We start from the raw sequence: 19,709 nt of genomic DNA, 5'->3' as shown, positions 1-19,709 counted from the left end.
AGTTTCCAGTATATTAGAAACCTATTTCCAACCAACTGGCTGGCAGTTAACAAAAGGGAAATCATCCTTGTGGAATACTTAACTATGTAAAGATGCGTTATATTTGCTTATGCTGTGGAATATGACTTTAACTGAGGAAAGATGTGTTACATTTGTGTTTGCTGCATATCTTTAATTATGTAAAGACACGCTGCTTTTGTTTCGCTTTGCCAGCCTAAGGTACCTGAGAGGTTTAATAAAAAGCTGACTGGCCAGTAGCTAGGCAGGGCTGATGGGAAGAAAGAAGAAATAGAAGAGAAGAAAGAAGAGGGCGAAAAGAATGAGAAAGAGAGGAAGGAGAAGAGAATGGGGGAGAGAGGGATACCTCCAGGACCAGAAACCAGGCAGCTGCCAGACAGACAGACACTGGAGGAAGCAGGAAAGTAAGACATAGAAAAAGAAAGGCAAAAGGCCCCGAGGCAAAAGATAGATAAAGAGAAACAGGTTAATTTAAGTTAAAAGAGCTAGCCAGAGGGGGCAGGAGCGATGGCTCAATGGTTAAGAGCACTGATTGTTCTTCCAGAGGTCCTGAGTTCAATTCCCAGCAACCATCTGTAACGAAATCTGGTGCCTTCTCTGGCCTGCAGGTATGCATGCAGACAGAACACTATATACAAAATAAATAAATAAATCTGAAAAAAAAGAGCTGGCCAGAAATGATCCTAAGCTAGGCCGAACATTCATAACTAATAAGAAGTCTCTGTGTCATGATCTGGGAGCTGGTTGGTGACCCAAAAGAAAAAGCCTGGTACAATTCTGGTGGGTCTGATGCAATTGGGTAAACCTTTTAAAATAAGGCACAATCTAGGGTGTATGATTTCCTGTATGCCCCAAGGGAAGAAATTGCCATGTTGCAGAGAATTAGATGCACAGCACCCCTTTATCCCCACTTTTAAAATCCTTTCTCAATGACTATGAGAAACTCATTGAAGGTACAGACTTTGTATCTCTTTCCCACTGGTCCATTTCTACTTCCTGGAGAAACCAAGACCCAAGAGTGTCTTGGCAGGTGATAGGATTCCATAAACAAGTGAAAGAAATACCTAAAAAGAAACCAGTTACCTAAGATAGTTCCAAGACGGCAAAGAGTCTATCTGCTTGGTATAGCATTGCACTGGGTAGTTTTTCTTTTTTCTTTTTTTTCAACTTGACACAAGCTAGGGTCATCCAGGAAGAGAAAACCTTAACTGAGAAAATGTCTCCATCAGATTAGCCTGTAGGTAAGTCTTTTTGTGTGTGTGTGAACCATTGAGTTTTATTGGGGTTACTCACAGGGACAGAAATAACTTAAAGACAGGTGTATCATCAAAGCCCACCCCAGCATGGATGACAGCTCACAAAGCTGGAAACTGAAGTACTCTGCACAGCCTGCTGGCAGCACAACAGACTGGAGAGCATCCTCTCCAGCTGCCTCTGCTCTAAACCTCTTCCTGGTAGCCTGGCTGGTTTCTGCTTGTTCCAGGCTAGCTGGCCTGATCTCAGAAGTCTTCCTGGCAGCTTGGCTTGTCTGAGTGACTCTCAGCACTCTTGTGAGAGTGCACGGGAGGTAGAGGCATAGTGAATCCGCTCAGTTTCAGGGACTTCCTGAAGCTATATCTTGAGTTGTTTACCTTCTGTTTCAGGGAACTTTCCTAAAGGATGGAATGTTTTAATCTTGGAGGAACCTTGTACAACAGGGTAGCGGTAAGTAGTGATTTGTGGTTTAAGATGGAATAATACCTTTGTATCCTTTTGTATCCTATGAAGGAAATGTGGCGTGACAATTGAGGAAATGTTGAACTTTTTAAAGATTGTTAAATTTCTGCCCTGTAGGTAAATCTTTAGGGCATATTCTTGAATAATGATTGATTTGGGAGGGTTCAGTTCAGTGTGATAGTGCCACATTCCTGGGTAGATATCCCTGAACTGTGCAAGAAAGCAGGCTGAGCAAGCCATGAAGGAAAGCCAGTATGCAGCATTCTTCCATCGTCTCTGCTTTGGTTCCTGTCTCTAGGCTCCTGCCTTGGCTTTTCTCAGTGACGGACCATGATCTCTAAGCCAAATAAACCCCTTTTCCCAAGCTGCCTTTGGTCATGATGATTGTCAAAGCAATAGAAAGCAAGCTAGGTAATTATCATCACCCTCTGAGGCAGAAGACTGGCCAAGATGACTCCAGGAGGGTACACCTTCAAGATCAATGTCTATGCTGTTTGAAGAAACCAAATTTAGATTCTTGTTCCTGTCCTACCAAGTCCTTCCTACACATTAGTGGCTCGTACTTTGAATGCTTGTCCCCCAGCTTGTAGCACTGTGGTTTTCTTTACGGGGGATGGAGAGTGTAGAGCCTTTTAAGGAAGTGAGCATCTATCTGGTAGAAATAGTAAGTAAAGACAGGTTGTAGCCAGGCCTTCCTCCTGTCATGCTCTGTTTTCTGATGATGTGAGCAGCCCCCACCACTATGATGCTATGAAGCTTCGTCTGCAATTATAGACCAAACCCTCACAAACTGTGAACCAAACTACATCTTTTTAAAATTGTTTCTCTTAGGTATTGTAGTTACAGCAACACAAAACCAACTGGTACAGAAAATGGATGCCACAGAAGAGCTTATTACTGTAATTAAATCTGGCCATGAGGTTCTTAGGCCTTTGGAACTGGTTTGTCGGAAGCATTTGGAAGATTCGGAGAAAGGAGTTTAAGAATGCTGTTTGCAGAGATTAATCGGTTGATGCTTGCAAGGCTGGAATGCTGATGATATTGTAGATAGTAAAAAGACTGTGCTCATAAGATTTCAGATGGGAACAAGGATTCTATCGGGAATTGGGCTACTGCCTTTTGGATACAGTGGGGAAACATTTTGTTTGCATCCTGCCTGTACCCTGAAATTTTAAGTGAGCCTGGATTAAAAAGTTTAATGGGAATTTCAAGACAGCATAGGATTCAAATTGGACAGGGTTATTCTTGAGCACTTTTAGCCAGACATATAGTCACAATTTGGAGCAAAAATCAGTGCAGAAAGATACAAAAAACTTTGTCCAGAATAGCAGCTGTGCTGAATGGTTTTATATCAATGCCACAAACTAAAGTCATCTGAAAGGAGGGAACTTCAATTAGGAAAATGTCTCCATAAGATCAGGCTATAAACAAACCTGTAAAGCATAATTTTTTTTAATTTAGTGATTGATGGGGGGAGGACCAAACCATTGTGGGTGCTGCCGTTGCAGTCCTGAGTTCTATAAAAAAGGAGTTTGAGTAAGCCATGAGGAGCAAGCCAGTAAGTTGTACACCTCTGCAGCCTCTGCATAAGCTCCTACTTCAGGGTTCCTGCCCTGTATGAGTTACTGCATGGATGTGGAATTTCCCTCTGTATGCTGTGAATATGTTTTATTACCATTGGTTAATAAGGAAGCTGCATTGGGCCTATTGAAGTGCAGAATAGGGCAAGGTGGGAATTCCAAGCAGATAGAGAAGGAAAGGAGGTGGAGTCAGAGAGCTGGAGCCTACCAGAACCTTGTGGAACCTTGCAGTAGGCCACAGCCTCATGGTGATGCACAGATTAATAGAGATGGGTTTATTTAAGATGTAAGAGTTAGCTAGAAATATGCATAAGCTAATAGCAAAGAAGTGTTGTAGTTAATATAGTTTCTATGTGATTATTTAGAGTCTGGGCAGCTGGGAAATGGATGAGCAGCCTCCTCCTACATGGCCCTTCCTGCTTTCCATGATGAACTGTTTGTTATATGGAACTGTGAAAGAAATAAACCCTTTCCTCCCCAAGTTGCTTTTCATCATGGTGTTTCATCACAGCAATAGTGACCCCAACTAAGATATGTTTAAAGTGGCAAGACCACCCGCTGGAGGCTCCAGGGTGTAAAACTGCAAACTCATCCAAAAGACTTACCTTTGAACAGAGAGTGCCATGGGAGGGCCCTCAACTGTGAAGGACCTGCCTAGAGAGCTATTCTCCCGGGTTTAACCATACAAATCCTCGGAGGCTGTTGTAGCCATGGCCTAAAATGGCCTGGTTACTGCTGATGCTCTCGGCACAACTTGGCGTCATTTACTTAACTGGCATCATTTTGTAGGCATCAAGACTACAAGAGTTACTGAAGTCATGGAGGCTTGGACCTAGACTTTTAAGGAAGGGCTGGAAGGCCAATGGGGTCATATCCTCACCTTAGGGAGCCCCCGACCAGGGAGATGTGTGCTAGATATGCCAGGAGCATGGAGTATCTGTTTGCCTAGGAAGGTGGTAGGCACTGGTAGAATCAGTTCAAGAAAGAGGTCGTGTGGATTGCAAATGGTCAGGATGCCCAGGGGTGGTGGAACTCAAATGATGCCGCCATCTCTAGCAAGCTAGAAACTTGATATATACCCTAATGAGGTTTGGTTTTGCTGTATTCTGCTTCTTGTTTCTGTAGTCTCCTCTCAGCCCCTCCCCCCTTTGTTTGGAATGAGAATATTTATTTTGTGTCATTACAGATCAGAAGTTTGTAACTCATATTTTAAACAGAGGTTCATAATTTAGAGATTGCTTTTGAGTCTTAATGTGACCCTGTAGTACAGAGTTCCCCCAACTTTTGGGAGGATATATTCATTGTTCATAGTGTTCTGTTTCATAAAGACAGTTATTTTCAAATATATCATGTAATTTGAGAGTATTTGCTTCCTCTTCCTTCCTTTCTTTTGTTCCTGCTCTCCCAAGACTTGGGCTTGTGAATGGTGTTGGAATTGTTAAGTCTTGGATAAGCTTATACACAAATGTGTTTTGTATTATGAGATGCCATAGATAGAACATTTTGACTTGAATATAAGGTGGCCCCCACAGGCTCATATTTTAAATCTTCCTTCTTGAGCCAGTGGTATCATTTTGGGACATTGCAGACCTTGTTGGAGGTGGAGCCTAGCTGGTTACTAGGGATGGACCTTTGAAGGTTATACCCAGAATCTGGTTGTCTTCACAATCTGATATACAATGTTGTTAAGAGCCCTACCACGTGACCCTACCCCTGTGGAGTAAGATGCTTACTCCATGCCTTTCTAGCTGTGATGGAACTGAAACTATGAGCCCCCAGGTCTCCTTCTTCCCTTGAGTTGTCTCTGAGATCCCTGTGATTACAGTCATGCAAAGACATAACGGAAACAGAGCAAAGCCAAGCACTGTGAGGGCAGAGGCTTCGCTTGCCATTTTCACTGCCTGGTCCCCACTCCTTGGACAGTCTCCAGCACACAGTCAGCATCCTATGTAGGGAGTAAATGAGAGAACAAATTCCCAGGTTGCTTTTGTGAGTCTTAAAGTCCCCGTCTGATGCAGAGCAAATGATCCCATAGCATCTATCTTCTTCGGACATTCCTCATCTTTCTGTTTCTTGACCTGCATTTCCAACCTCCATCCATCTATCTGCCGCTTGTCTCCTGCCTTCAGACCCTCCCCCAGTTCTCTATTAGACTCTTTTACCCACAAGGCACCAGCTAGCCTTCTATTTCCCACTGGACCTCTTGGAGGAGTAGTCTATTCTCAGCCCCCTTTCCAAAAAGTCAGACTCCTGATCTACCCTCTTGCTCTGCCCCTCTGTTCTTTGTTTTCTATGCACCATACAACTTTGGAGGTCCTCCAAAGTGATCCCCAAGAAGGCCAGCTACGTGGCTTCATCAGCACCGGCCCTCTCACACCTCCTTTCCCCTCCTTTCTGAAACTCTTGATGCTCCTCCTTGAGACTCCTGACACTCAGAACCCTTGTCCCCAGGCAGACTAACAATCCCAGACTCTAGCTGCAGAGTCCCTAAGCATGCCAATCACAAATTATGTGCATACCATTTTCAAATATCTAAGTACATTTTAGGTTTTTTTTCCTTATCCATTTTGGAGCCTCCTCCATGGTTTCCATGTTGGGAATCTAAGAGAGCAACTCTATGTTGGCTGATAATTAGCAGCTAATTAAGAGGAGAAGCATCCCAGGGAAAGCCTTTGTCAGGACTCTAAATAGAATCCCGGTTGCTATCTTCATACCCTGCCCACAATCAGAATGCCACTCTAATAATGTGATGAGCAAACATCACACAGGGGAATGGCTCCTTGTAGGTCTTCTGTGCTGGTGGACCTTGGGCATGTCTGGGCCACTGCTCAGCCTCTCTTCTCAAGATACATATATTCTTCTCACTTCAAGACCTGTCTTAAATGTGCCTCTTCCAGAAAACTGTCTTCCCCTAACAACCCGCCAATATAGAACGTTGTTCAAACTGGTCTTTGACACTCTGTTTTTCCATAAATCTTGGGAGATATTTAGACTACCCACCCTCTCTTTGTTTACTCTTCTCACCCCAGGTTCTACAGGGACATCATTTATTTGAGACATTTGCTATGCTTCAGCTACCCCGAATACTCAAGCAGTGCCTAGCTGCTCATGGGAAGCACAGAAATTCAGTTACTTCATTACCCTCTGCTCCAATCATTTTGCACAGCCATCCCCTACTGGCTCCAGCTGTTTCCAGTACGGCCTTCCATCCTTTAAAGCCGCCCATAATGCTTGCACCTCTGCCTTGCTCTGAGCTCTCAGCACTCCCATGCTGCCCCTCAAAGACATCCCTTCTGCCTAGGGCTGGACCAGACCCATGGCTGGAGTTTAGTAAATGCCTGTGGTCATGAGCTAAAGTGAACTCTTTCCTATGCTTGGGGGAAATAAAACCCAGACTTTCTCCCTGATCTAGGCTGAGAGCCAAATTCTTCATCCTTTCTCCCCCTTCATATTGCCAGACAAATTCTCATAGGACTGAGGAGTTCTGCAGTGCTCCAGGTCAGGCCCGCCCAGTCACCCCAACCCTGCCTGTTCTTAACAGGGTCAAGTAGAGAGCTGAGAGGTGAGGTGACAGACAGCCTGGAGTGCTGTGGGACAGAGTGAGCTGGGGTGCCAGGGGGCTAGGGGGGGGTCGAGGAGCAAGTCTGTTCACTTCTCCCTGAGTCCTATGATTCATGGGGAATGAACTGTGGCCTGACCGCTCCCAAGAGAAAGATCTCTTAGCTTCTGCCTGGAGTGAGGGGTTCTCACTGTCATTGGAACATGTTCCCTCTTTTCAGAAGCCAGGACAACCAAGCTTGATGAAGGCCCTGAGAGAAGGCAGCAAGTGAGGGTGGAAAAGAGGTGTTGGGTGGGGGAGGGGCACAGTGTTGAGGAGTCTGGACTGGGTGAGGGCTTCTTTCAAAAGTGAGGGAGGGTTTCTTCTGGTTTGATGTTTCTCAGCTGAGAGCATTAAAGCCAGTCGTGCTATGCGTCTCTGGAACTTGGCAAAGTAAAGTCAGACATCAGCCCGAGAGCAAGAGACCCCATCTGCAGGGCTGCTCTACAACAGGTCAGGCTGTGTGCATTGACTGGTGGAATCTATACAGTGCACTGTGATGGGCAGAGATGGGAAGGTGCCAGCTCAGGCCACGGACTGTGTCTTGGTCTTCCCATCCGTGATATGGTACAGTGACAATATGCCAATCTGGGAAGCAATGCATGGCAAAGGCTTTGCAGTCTGCCTCACAGAGAGCCAGTGCTTAGATAGCCCTAGGTGGCACCTACATGCGCACCACAGGAAGACTCATTCTGTGACCAAAATGGTTGTGTGCTTTGCATTATGGTGTCACCAGGACCAGCTGTGAGCAGAGGGCAGCAGTGTGACACCCTTCTCTGAGAATGAAGCAGAGTGGGGCACCTCCTGCGACATTTTCACTCCCATCCTGACAGCCTGGGCCTCTGGTCCCTTCTTACTCAGGGTAGAATCTCACCTCTGGAGTGAGAAGGAGCCTAGAGACACTTCAGTACAGCACCCGAGTTCACAAGTGAGGAAACCGAGGCTCAGGGAAACCTAGTCAACCACTGATGGAGGAGGGTCATCTGTCTATGTGTTACTTTCATTGATTAATAAAGAAACTGCTATGGCCCTTTAATAGGACAGAAAATTAGGTAGGCGGAGTATACAGAACAGAATTGTGGGAGAAAGAAAGCAGAGTCAGGCAGACACCTCGGGTAGTCGCCATGCCTCTCCTCTCCGAGACAGACGCAGGTTAAGATCTCTCCTGGTAAGACACCACCTCATGGTGCTACACAGATTACTAAATATGGGTTAAAGCAAGATGTAAGAGTTAGCCAAAAAGAGGCTAGAGCTAATGGGCCAAGCAGTGTTTAAATGAATACAATTTGTGTGTTGTTACTTCATGTGTTAAGCTAGCCATGCAGGAGCCAGGCGGGAAGCAGCCCGCCACTCCTTCTACAAACCACTTCTTGGCCAGGTGCCCTGGGGTGAGGCTGAACTTTGTAGATTTGGGTCTAGAAGGTATGCCAAGAAAGGTGACAGACTGTAACATCTGTGGAGCCTGGACTGGGGACAATGCCTGGATGCTTCTGACCAGACCTCTATGGCCCTGAGGTTTGGCCAGACCAGGGAGCTCTACAATTTGGACAGCCAGCCACAATGGCCTATTCTGCAGCTACAACAGAGAGCAGCGTGCAAACTCCTTGGGGAGCTGGAGGATTTGGGCATCACACTGGAACCTCTATAGCATAGAGGGTATGGAGCCTGTACCCCTGCCAATGGCTTTACCAAAGAGTCGTGGCTTTCCTCATACCTATGGATCATACGCGCTTACACTTTCTGTCCCTCTGCTCCCTAGATTGCAGCCCTAAGGATCCTTACAAGAAGTGAGCAGACCAGGGAAGAAGGGGCAAAGGGTGTTGGACCAGAGGACCCCTTCCTGAGGCAGGGTCTTGGGGAAGGGGGTCAGTGAGGTGCAGGGAAGCTTGGGGCAGATCTCTTTCACCCACTCATTCCCTGGCTGAGCTTTTCCTAGAATTCAGGGACTGTGCTGTGCGCAGGAGAACAGTGATGGCCAAGAGCAGAGGGGCAGCTAGTGTACCACTCTGGAACCACTAGCTCTCCATGTGGACTGTACTACTAAGTACAATCCTTGCCCCCACCCGCACCCTGTGAGTGTTCAAAGCATAATCTGCTCAGCTCTGCCAGAGCCAGAGAACAACACAGTCCTCGTCTGTATGAGTGGACAGCTACGGGACAGCAGTGTTCGTCGCGGGGCTCTTTACAAGGGCTCACCCAGCTTGGGGCTTCTAGATGAGACAAGTATACGCTGAGACCACCCGAGAAGCACAGTGGAGACCGCTTAGGTTCAGCGCTTCCAGTGGAGGAAGCATTGTGGATGGGATGGGGGGGGGCAGATGCAAAGGCTGGCCAGGGGACTCAGGGGCTGTGAATAAGAGCAGCAGGGACCCCGGTGTGGGCTGGGGTCTGCGGCAGGGGAGCCAGGGAAGCTTTTGTGCTGCACATAAATGCAGCCATCAAGGGTTTCAAGCGAGAGCCGCAGTGATTAGAAGTGCACTTTGCGGAGATGACTCAGCCATGCTGTGGCAGTCAGGTGGGAGAGGCAGAGCTGACGCTGGAGCTGGCAGGAGGTGACCCGGGGGTGCAGGCAAGAGGGAGGCTGGCCTGGCTTCCAGTGGGGCAGTGGACAGGGTGGGATTTGGGGGGACGTTAGGGGCAGGCTCAGTAAGGGTTGAGGAGGGAGATGATATGCGGTAACAAGGAGCCAGAAAAACGCTTCTGGGTCTGGATTGGCTGGCAGGGAAACCAGGTGGAGGAGAGGGGAGGCCATGGTTACCCACAACCCGAAGCCTGAGAACTGACAGATTCCATATGATTGTGGGTAATCACAGGGTCAGAATACTAAACCCTCTCTCTATAAGAGTTCTAGTTAGGACCTGGCTTAGGCTTCATGCTCATCCCTGTCTCTCTTCGTCACAAAGTCTTCCTTCCTCCTTTTCATTCTCTGGACATCTTTTAAATCATTCTTTTGAACAACATCATTTGAATTTTCTTGATATCTTTGATATTTCCATACATTTAAATTAACTTTTTTTTTTCCAAGACAGGGTTTCTCTGTGTAACCCTGGCTGTCCTGGAACTCCCTCTATAGACCAGGCTGACCTTGAACTCAGGAATCCACCTGCCTCTGCCTCCCACCTGCTGGGATTAAAGGAGTGCGCCATCACTGCATGACTTAAATTAACTTACTAAGTTGGCCCAAAATAATGAGCATTTTCATACTTCTTTTTCTTCAATAGTAAACAGGGCTTTTACTAATTTTTAGACACCCCTTCCCATGGTTTAATTTCACCTCACTCTGGTGCTGGGGATTGAACCTAGAACCCCACAAGCTACGTGAACATTCTACCACAAGACACAGTCTTACTACCAGGTTCTGTGCTGGGTACGGGGTGGGGAGGATGATGAGAGGCCAGAGAAGCTTCCAGAAAGGTGAGGACACACCTGGAAACTAAGAGGCCAAGGGAGGAGAGCTAGGAGGAGGGAGAACTGTGGAGACAGAAGCAAAGGGGAGCATGCAGAGCCCGGAGATACATGTGGGGTCGCTGAGGCCCAGAAAAGGCAAACAGCTTGCCCAAGGTCACACACCTCTTTCGTAGAGAAAAGAAAATTCAGTTTGCTGTAAACATGGGCCATGTTTCGGTAATCTTGCTCTGGCCTCAATCTGCCTTAGCCCCCTGCTCCTCCTGCCTACTCTACCTAAGGTTAGTCTAGAAAGATACAAAATCCAAGGGAGGGCTCTGTCTCTCAGGCTGAATGGCCTGAAATGCAAACCTAATTGCTAGGATTTGATGGAACACTACTAACAGGTCACCAGTCCCATCTGAGTCTGTCACAGCACCCCTGCCCCCCCCCCCTCGTTTCCCATCAAGTCACCTAGCACTTAACTAACTTCCGCTCAAGCCAGGTTCCCTTGGGTTGATGGGATAGGACCCCAATCCCTCTTCCGGGGCAGGCAAGAGACTTGACCTTTCTCCTTGGTCCCCTGCTGCTTGTTGCTTCAGGTATCATAGTTACTAAAAAATGATACCCACTCTACACTACATCCAAGACACTTGGCTGGATGCTGGGGGAAGGTACAAAATATGGTTTCTGCCTCAGAGGAGTGGAGAGACCCATGGAATTGTAGGGGTATTTGCAGATAGCCCTTCCCCCACACCACACTGTCTTGATCCCCCTAGCACTTAATCCAGTAATAAAGAGATCAGGATGGCACAGGCCAGGCATCTACACTGTCCTAAAATGTTCTCTATCTGCCACTCTCCTCTATCAGCATCTCTATATTTTTCTGGAAGGATAGAAAATGTGGCTCATCTCTTTCCCGCACCTCAGCCCTTCCGTATCTCAAACTCATGTTCTAATCTATGGTTTCTTCACATGACCACAACCTGCTCTATTTTCCTTCTTCAGGGACCTCAGGAGTTCTCATTTGTCATCCAGAATGCAGAAGATCCAAAGATCCTGAGGTGTGTACGGTACAGGACTGCCAGCCGGCCACCGCATTGTCCCGTGTGTGGTTTTATGGGATCTGCTCTGAAGGGTCCCCCAAGGCTGGTGTGCAGTTCCCTCACTAACAGCAGGAGTCTGTGAGCTTACACTCAACCAGAGCCCCAGGCTCCTGCTCCAGGGGCCGTGTTCTCATCCAACACAAAAAGCAAAATATGGGGAACTTTGGGCATCATAAGACTGTGAGCAGGATTTTAGAATTCTTCCTATTTTCTCTGACTTATTTTCATTTGAAGCATCTTTCTGTCCATTTTTTTTTTTAAAAAAAAACAAATCTTGGCTTCAGTTGTTAAGGTTCTTGGCGACTGTGCTTCACAGTCTTATCTCACGAGAAAGCTTAGTACCTAGAGCTTTCATGTTTTTATCCAGTGCCTTCTCAAAACCGGGGAACTGGGCAGGACCAAGGACAGCACTGTCCCTGGCCATAGACCTGACAGAAAACGCTGGTGGTGTGGGGTTTGCTTGCAGATGTCCACTTGTGAAAAGCCCACCTGTCTGTGCTGTCGTCCCATCCACACGATCCTGTCCTGTCGCATAGCTCTCATGAAGGATTTTGTTAAATGCTTTACTAAAACTCAGGCACATTGCCCACCGCTGGTCCCAAACCAGGATGATAGCTTGGCATCAATGTCCTTCAAAAGGAATGAAGTTAGTTTGGCTTTCCTTCGTCCTACTGGCTTCCTGAGATTTGCCTTGTCTGCAGGCCAAGACTGGGTCTTTAGGGCCTACACACGATAGAGCTAGCAGGGCTATTGGCAGGAACTGAAGGTCTGGTTCCCAGTTTTGCTGGCAAGGAAAGCAAGGCTCAAAGTGTTTCGTGGCCATTGCTGAAGGAACAGTGAGGACTGGAATCCATATCTCCCTCTCCCAGTTCAAGTCTCTTTCTTGGTAGACTCTAACAATTACACCTCCCTCTAAGCAGGTGTCCCTTTCCCAGTAGGGAGGCTCTGATGCCTTCAACTAGATCAGCCTTGGAAATCGTGCCCACTTACACACTTGTGCGTGCCTTAGAATTAGGCTTACTCTTGGGAAGCAGGGCAATAAGGCTATTTCTTCTGGGTAAAGTGAAATTTGCACCTTGTTAAAGCGCAGAGCCCCTGGATGTACTAGCTATAGGCCTTGTGGTGCAGGGCATGAATCATGCCAGGTAAAGGCCGGGTGGGGGTTAAACATGGCCTCCGGAGAAACTGGGCTCTAGGAAAGGACAGGTAGGTAGCTCAGCTGGGGAGAAACATTGGCAAGAAGTGTGCCTGCGGGTCCCTGGCACCGCTGGACAGCCCCCAAAGGCAGGGCCCTTCAACCACCCTCCCCGCCCCCCTAGGAGGCCCTGGGTACCTGTTTATTCTTTAGGTCAAGGGAGAGTTCGTACTCGGAGGCAGCAGGGGTGTGGGAGCAGAGCGCCGTCGCCAGGGCAGGCTGCTGCTGGCCAGGGGAGGCCGCGCGGAGGGGGCCAGCCCGTGGGGAGCCCCCCGCCCCCGGTCGCTCCTCCTCCTGCTGTAGCTCCTGGGCTTGAGCGTTCGGGGCATGGGCACTGGGTCTGCCGGCTGCCACCGCGGAGTCCTCCATGCCCCCACCGGCCTGGGCACAGGAGCCATCACTGTGAACAGAAGGCAACGGTGCTCGGTTGGGGGATAGGGGGAGGGTGCATGTTGCCTGACCTGCCTGTTTCTAGTCCTTTCCAGTGAGAGGGATTAGTGGATATCTCTTGCTGCCCCTCTAGGAAAGGGCTCTTATAACTGGAAAAAGTCCAAGGCAGGGGTAAGCCTGAGTTTGGGAGGGCACCCAGGTAGAGGGGGCGCCTGGGGCTAGGACTCAGAACAGGGGCAGAGTGACTGGGCTCACGTTGGGGATCTGTCCTCTTGGCAGCTGGGCTACCCTAGCAGGTTACTTCATGATCCAGCACCTGTCCCCAGTCGGGGAAACGGGCGTCTTAACTGTCCAGGCCGCCCATCTTAAAACCGCCTGGCTTGAGGACACTGCTATACATGGTATTAACCACTGCAGTGGCCACTGGTGTGGCTCCAGGGTCATTGCTTGGGGTGCTTAGTGGGACTTGCTACATCTTTAGACTCCCTCAGTGTGTTCAGGAGAGGGAATGGCCGTCGGCTCCTTCAGACCTTCATTTTGGGACTGGGCCTGTAGAGAGGAGGGAGCGTGCGCTGCTGGGTTTAGAGGGGCCTCTGTTCTTTGCTGGCTCCCCTTTTCTCCCGTGGAGCCCTCAGCAGGTTGAGCCATTACTGCCTTCCTCTTGCCTACCCTAAGAAGGGAATTAGTGACCTGCCCTGCTTCTTTCTCCACTACCCTCCAAACTCTGCCCTACTTCACAGCTCAGGGCTAAGCCCTTCCTCCAAGCTCCCTCGGATAGCTGTAGTTTCCCGGTTCTGTCTCAGAACACCGAGAACCATCCTCAGAGTGTCCTTGTCTACTGCACAGTAGAGAACAGCGGTGTAATTAGCAGCTGGGCTCCAGCTTCAGGCCCCACCACTGTGTGGCACCGGTCACGTTGCTTTGCCTCTGAGCCTTGGGTTCCTTATCTACGTAACCAGGGTCAATATCAACCTCAGTGAGCTATAGTGAGGAACATGAGAGTCTACGCGTATAAAGTGTTTAGCGCAGGATACACACTGAATAAAAACTTTTGTCCCTTCTTAGAAGCCAAGGCATGAATTCTATTTGATTCTTTTTTCCCCACTGAGAGCTATGCAGATGATAAATGTACTATAAGTGGTACAGGTGTATGATATAAAGAGAACCAAGGGCCTGGGGAATGGCTTGTGCAGCAGATGGTATCAGAGGGTTAGGATTAGAAGAGACCTGAGGGCCATACCGCGAAGCCCTCCCAACTTTATGGGGGTAGTGAGGTAGGTGCTCCTGGCACTGGAAAGCTAGGAAGCCTCAGGATTTAGTTCTTCCAAGACTGACCCCCTCCAAAAGGTACCTCAAACGGTGTCAGAAGGCCCCTTCTGTATTCTTCCCGACCTTAAGGAGCAGAGATACTCCTTAGAGCGTCCCAGACTCCAGAGGTGGAACAGAGAACCCTCTTAGCCTCATCTCTACCAGCTGTCCCAGTCTTCCCTGCTCCCCTCAGATGAAAAAGAGCTCACGGGGCTGTCTCAGCCACAAGGAGCCTCCCTCGACAACACAGCACTCTGCTCTACCGCTGCCCGTGTTGCCACCAGACAAACTCCATGGATGGCACACTCTAACTCCAGACATCTTGCATGTTTTCTCACTACAGTCACCAGAAAGTCCTTTTGACCACCCGACTTCAACTCCTCTTGCTATGGCACATATATCCCCCCCCAAAATGTATGGAAATGGCCCTTTCCCCAAATAGGCACCTTCCCTCCTGGGCTGGGCAGGAGCACTCCCTCACCATCTTCTCTTCAGCCTGTCATTGCTTCAACCTTGGCCCTGACATTCAGGGGCCACTTTATCTTCAGAGTGCCCAAGACTCTAGGGCACTGAGGACCGCTCAGGGCTACAGATCCATTGGCTTTCTTTGGCTGTTGACTTGTGCCTGGCAGGAGGCTTCACGGAGTTGTTATCTTTAACAGCCATGCTCTGCCAATGGCAGTGTAGGTTGGTGGGTAGGTCCTGGCTTTGCCTTCTTTCCCGTGGGCTCACCTATGAGCAACATGATGCGAAGTGGCCACGAGCCCCCCCCCCCCCCGAACTGCTCTCAGCAACAGGGCCGAGATCACGGCTTCACTGCCAGGAAGTATGACACATAATTCTACTCTATTTCTCACTATGTGACCTTGGTCCACTTAGCCCTGTATTTGTAGCTCTATCTGTTCATCTACAGAATGTAGAAGTACCTTGCAAGGTTGCCACAAGGAACAGAGAAAGCATATATTTACTGTCTGGCACACACCGGAACCATAATAAATAGAAGGAATGGTTTGTTTCTGAGCCAAAACCGCACAACATGAGATATTTTGAACTAAAAGGTATTTTCCCCCATTTGGTCCTTTGACCACCTTCACAAAACTGAGAAGCAAGGTTCTCCATGTAACATATGGCCTCTGTCAGCCCTCAGGTGGACTGGCTTCCTTGAGGCTTATCTGACTCCTGTTCTGTACATGGAGAAGAGGTCCTGATTTTGAGCATTGTTACCTATGGGGCTATTGGCTTCTCTGTGCCCACTGCCTCCACGTAGACTGCTTGGTTGTACCCATCACAATGTGACCTTCCTTGGATAGGCATTGTCCAGAGTCCACTGTGTAAATTTGTGATTTGGACTCTTAGTCAGGGAGCAGAATGGTCCTACATGCTCAGAACATTTATTTGGTGTCTAAGCATCAATAGAATGGGCTCTATACCCTGTTTAGACAGATTTTATTTTAATGCTGGGATTTCATCCTAGAATCATCCTGTTACATTATCACAGATGGAGGACTGCATAGTCCCTGACACACTGCAACCCAGAGAACATGATCTTTGGTGCACAGCCCTTGTACTTGCACCCAGAGTAATGCTTCTTCCAGGACACAGGCTGTATTACTGAGCTCAAGTCAGGTACTAGCCAGCCTAGCCTTAACCAGGGTTTTATAAATGAGTCATTCACTCATTCTGCAAACAAAATAGCTTCATTATAGTCTTGCCCCTGAGTGTCTAGGAGGTGTCTAGGTGACCTCAGTTCCGTTGGACCCAGGAACAATGCACTTGTCTGGGAAAATGTTAGAATGTAAGTGGAACTGTTCACTAGGTTCCTCCTTGGCCATGGACACCTAGTTGAAATGGCAAAAGAATAGAATGTGGATGGCAGCAAAAGGAAACTCTGAGAAAGCACTGGTAGTGCCTATGTGACATTGGGCCCATGTGTATACAAGGGTCCAGGCCACCAATAATGACCAGCCCGTACTTGATAGTGCATCATTTACAGATGGTGAGTGAAGGTCTTTGAGAGATTGAGGAACAGGTATTGCTCAGAGGAACATCACACATGATCAACAGAAGATGATCCATGTCTTGGAGCTAGACATCACACGTGAGAAGGTCACTCAGGGTGGGACACTGGCTGTGGTTTGAGGGTCACTAGATCCTGCTGTGCATGCCTGATTCTGGCACATAACAGCATATGTAAGTCTTCATGACTTCTTCTCATCTGTCCGCCGTGTCTATTTTTATTCCTGAAACGCAGGTGTTTTGCTGTCAATCCTCTGCTTAGAACTCCTGGATGATTTTCTGGGCTGGAAGAGAAGTCCATTGGCAAGCACCTCATTGGATGACCTGCCACTCCATCCATGCTGCCCCCAAGTCTGCTGAGCCCGCTTAGAGCAGCGTGCACCTCACAGGATCCTTCAATTTCTTTCTGCACAACCCTCCCACCCACACCTTCCTCTTTCCCGTGAACTTCTTTGGTCCTCATTTAGTGACTGTGGGAAGAGCTGATCCTCCTTCTACATCCTGCGTCTCACCTCCAGACGGGCAGGTTTTGACAATCGATTCTCTTTCAGCAATGACATTCGAATTATTCACCAATGTGTCTCTATTCTCCCCTAGACTTCAGCGCACCACCCCCTGCTTAAATCACAGGTACTTATTACACTGGGTTGGCTCCTAAGATGTGTGTAATAAATGTTAATGGGTAGATGAATGGACAGGTGGATAGATACATATTGCTTAAACTTTACTACTTATGCAAGGGTGCAGATGCTGGAAATGCTTCAGTTTGTGCCACTCCAACTGTCTCCGAGGAAGTATTCTTGCCTGTCTGCAAAGAATGCTGTGGCAGAGTCTCTTTGGCTATAGATTCTATCATCCCTACCATGAACTATCTGAGCAATAGAGAACTATTGTCCCTGAGTCACATCCTCCCCAGGAATGCCCACATGACCAACTAAAACAGGGCTCTGGAAGACCACTGGGACAGATTTTAGGGCCTTTTAACTACCTCCATTTATTGTTTATGACAGAATTGGCCAAGACTGATCAGCTTTTTGCACTTGTGCCGTCCTCTGTGTCCCTCGTCGCAACTGCATGCAAGTTAATAGTTGACACCTGAGGTCAGAGGTCAGAGTATGCTCACCTCACAGTGGAGGCCCAGCTCACTGATGATCCTCTTTTTCCCAATGGCTGGGATGATCTTTGGTCTTCCATTCGCAGATCTACAGATCGTTTTCCCAGGTCCAGGTGCCTTTGCTAAAATACCCTGGGTTCGCTACTGCCTAGGGAAAATGCCTACACTTTTAACAATCTGCCAGGTTTCCCCATCACATCAGTGCTGTAGGAAACTTCATGCACGTGCCCAGGTAGAAACACTGATTCAGAGCAATGATCCTGGAGAAATGTCTGTGCCAAGGGACTGCAGTAGATACTCAAGAAGTACCACACAGCTTTGCCGAAACTTGTCCGCTGTCTCTGTGCTGATGGAATGTCTTTGCGAAGGTCCAGAGAGCTTGAGAGGGGGGAAGGGACGGCCTGCTCTGTACCTAAGGCTTCGTGGCACCTTGTGTCTGCCTCATCTGACAAAGTGGGGCTGTGGTTAGCCTCTCCCTTCGCCAGAGAGCGGAAGATGGTTACCCCAAAGTTAAACCTTCTATAGGGGGCAGGCAAGAAAAGAGAGAGTCTGGCAGACTGTGTCCACAAAGCTCTGCTAGAGAGCTGACTCAGGAAGCTAGTGTCCCCTCTAGGCTCCTTAGTGGGCCCTGGCAGGTCATACTTTGCAGTGTCAGGAGGTGGAGGGAACAGGGACAGCTGAAAAACAGGAGAGGGAATGGGAGCTTTGTTTGGAGAGGGGAACCACCTCTCCCCAGGCAGAGGCTAGCTTGCTTCTCAACCTGGCACACAGTTGCAATAAGGTAATGAGCAAGTGTGCAGACCTCAAGGGGTCAGAGGCAGCAGATGCTGGCCTCTGAAAGGACAAGATGTGAGATATTTTCCTGCCACTGCAGCATCTGTAACAGTAATTATGGAGACCTGGATGGAAGGGTTTTGAAGGCTGGAGGACTCCTCCCTCAGGTTGTGGCTCCTCCTGAGGACCTGGCCACCCACACTAGGTTACTCCCAACCCTGCCACTCATTCTCAAAGCTCTTCTGAGACAAAGAAACAAAGCATTCTCTAGACAAAAGCTAACAACGTGCCTTACATCCCCTCAAGATTTTTTATCCTTTACTAAAACACATCTTTTTTTCTCCTTTCTTTGAATCAATAGAATTGCTTTAGACGGTCAGAATGAGTGTAGGAAGCCAAGTATTTTCTCTTGCCCCAGATGGGACCAGGGAAGGGCTGAGATTAAAGGGAAGTCCAGAGTTAGTGACAGACAAGAACCAAGTTGGGGGATAGGCTGTCAAAGTAACCCCTAAGGCAAATCAGGGAATAGGCTGGGAAATCCTACTCAGGGTGGGCAGAACAAACCAGGGCTGATCTCATTCCTCCTTCTGAGTTCTCTGGTGCGGGGACCATTCTCCCATAGAGAACTGTGTTTCCTTGCCATGCAGCAGTGTTTTAGATAAGATGCCTCAGTATCTGGAGGAGGGAGAGGCTGGCTTCCTGGTTCTGATGCCTTGTGCCACCACCAGAGGCTACACCCTTCCATCCCTGCTTACACTCCTGACCCTCAGCCCACCCCAGATCTCTGTACAGAAGCCTCCTCTGTCTTCGCTAGAGCATTTACTATAAGCCCACTTGGCTCATCCATACTCCTTGACCACCACGACCCAAGCTAGAAGCTAGGTCTGCAGTAGAAGCCATGGGGAGGGCTTCTCTGTTTCAGGGACTGATGGTGGTAGCCTTTCTTCACCCTAGGGTCCCCAGAAAGAAGTTATATTTTTCCTCCCTGTTGGCCTCACAGAAGCTTTGACCTCACAGCTGCCCTACAAGGGGTTGAGGAGTTTGCTTTGTCTCTGGGGATTTTCTGTCTGAGTGATAATAACTTCTTGTCTGGGCTCCAGCCTTCACCCTACCCAGGTCTATCATGCCCAGGTCATTTATCAACATGGCCACAGCTGGCTAGTCTTGGTGGTAAGCTGGAAGTTCCTGCTTCATCTGTGCAGTGACTGCCATGTTCCATGACACTCTAGGTAGCTTGTCTTGAAGCCTCCTTTGGACATTATCTCTCCTGGATCCCGAGTTGACATTGTTTCTTACATTCATTGCCACTGAAGTCTTCATGCTGCCACGCATGTCATAAGCATGATGGGTCTTCTGAGACCCTCCTCTGCCCTTTGTCACCCACCACACAGCACGATTTCACAAGACCCTATTTCTCAGTACCTGCTGGACAGCTCAGACGCACTCCGCACCCCTGGCCTTGTCTTGCCTCCTCTGTCAGCTAGTCCTCTTATCCCAGGAGGAGGAATCT

At 48.5% G+C, this 19,709-nt stretch overlaps 1 protein-coding gene across 1 annotated transcript in view; it reads right to left on the bottom strand.

Moving 5' to 3' along the window:
- Positions 1-19,709, bottom strand: part of Iqsec3 (IQ motif and Sec7 domain ArfGEF 3) — a 99,263-nt gene that overhangs the window by 37,244 nt on the left and 42,310 nt on the right. Inside the window, exon 3 of the mRNA XM_038320181.1 lies at positions 12,736-12,997. Within this exon, the coding sequence (XP_038176109.1) occupies positions 12,736-12,997 (262 nt within the window). The remainder of the gene's footprint in view (positions 1-12,735; positions 12,998-19,709) is intronic.

This window comes from Arvicola amphibius, chromosome 2 (genome assembly GCF_903992535.2).
Source record: "Arvicola amphibius chromosome 2, mArvAmp1.2, whole genome shotgun sequence".
NCBI classification, from domain to species: Eukaryota; Metazoa; Chordata; class Mammalia; order Rodentia; family Cricetidae; genus Arvicola; species Arvicola amphibius.
The sequence above is the reverse complement of the archived record's forward strand: the minus strand, read 5'-3'. Positions and strand labels throughout refer to the sequence as shown.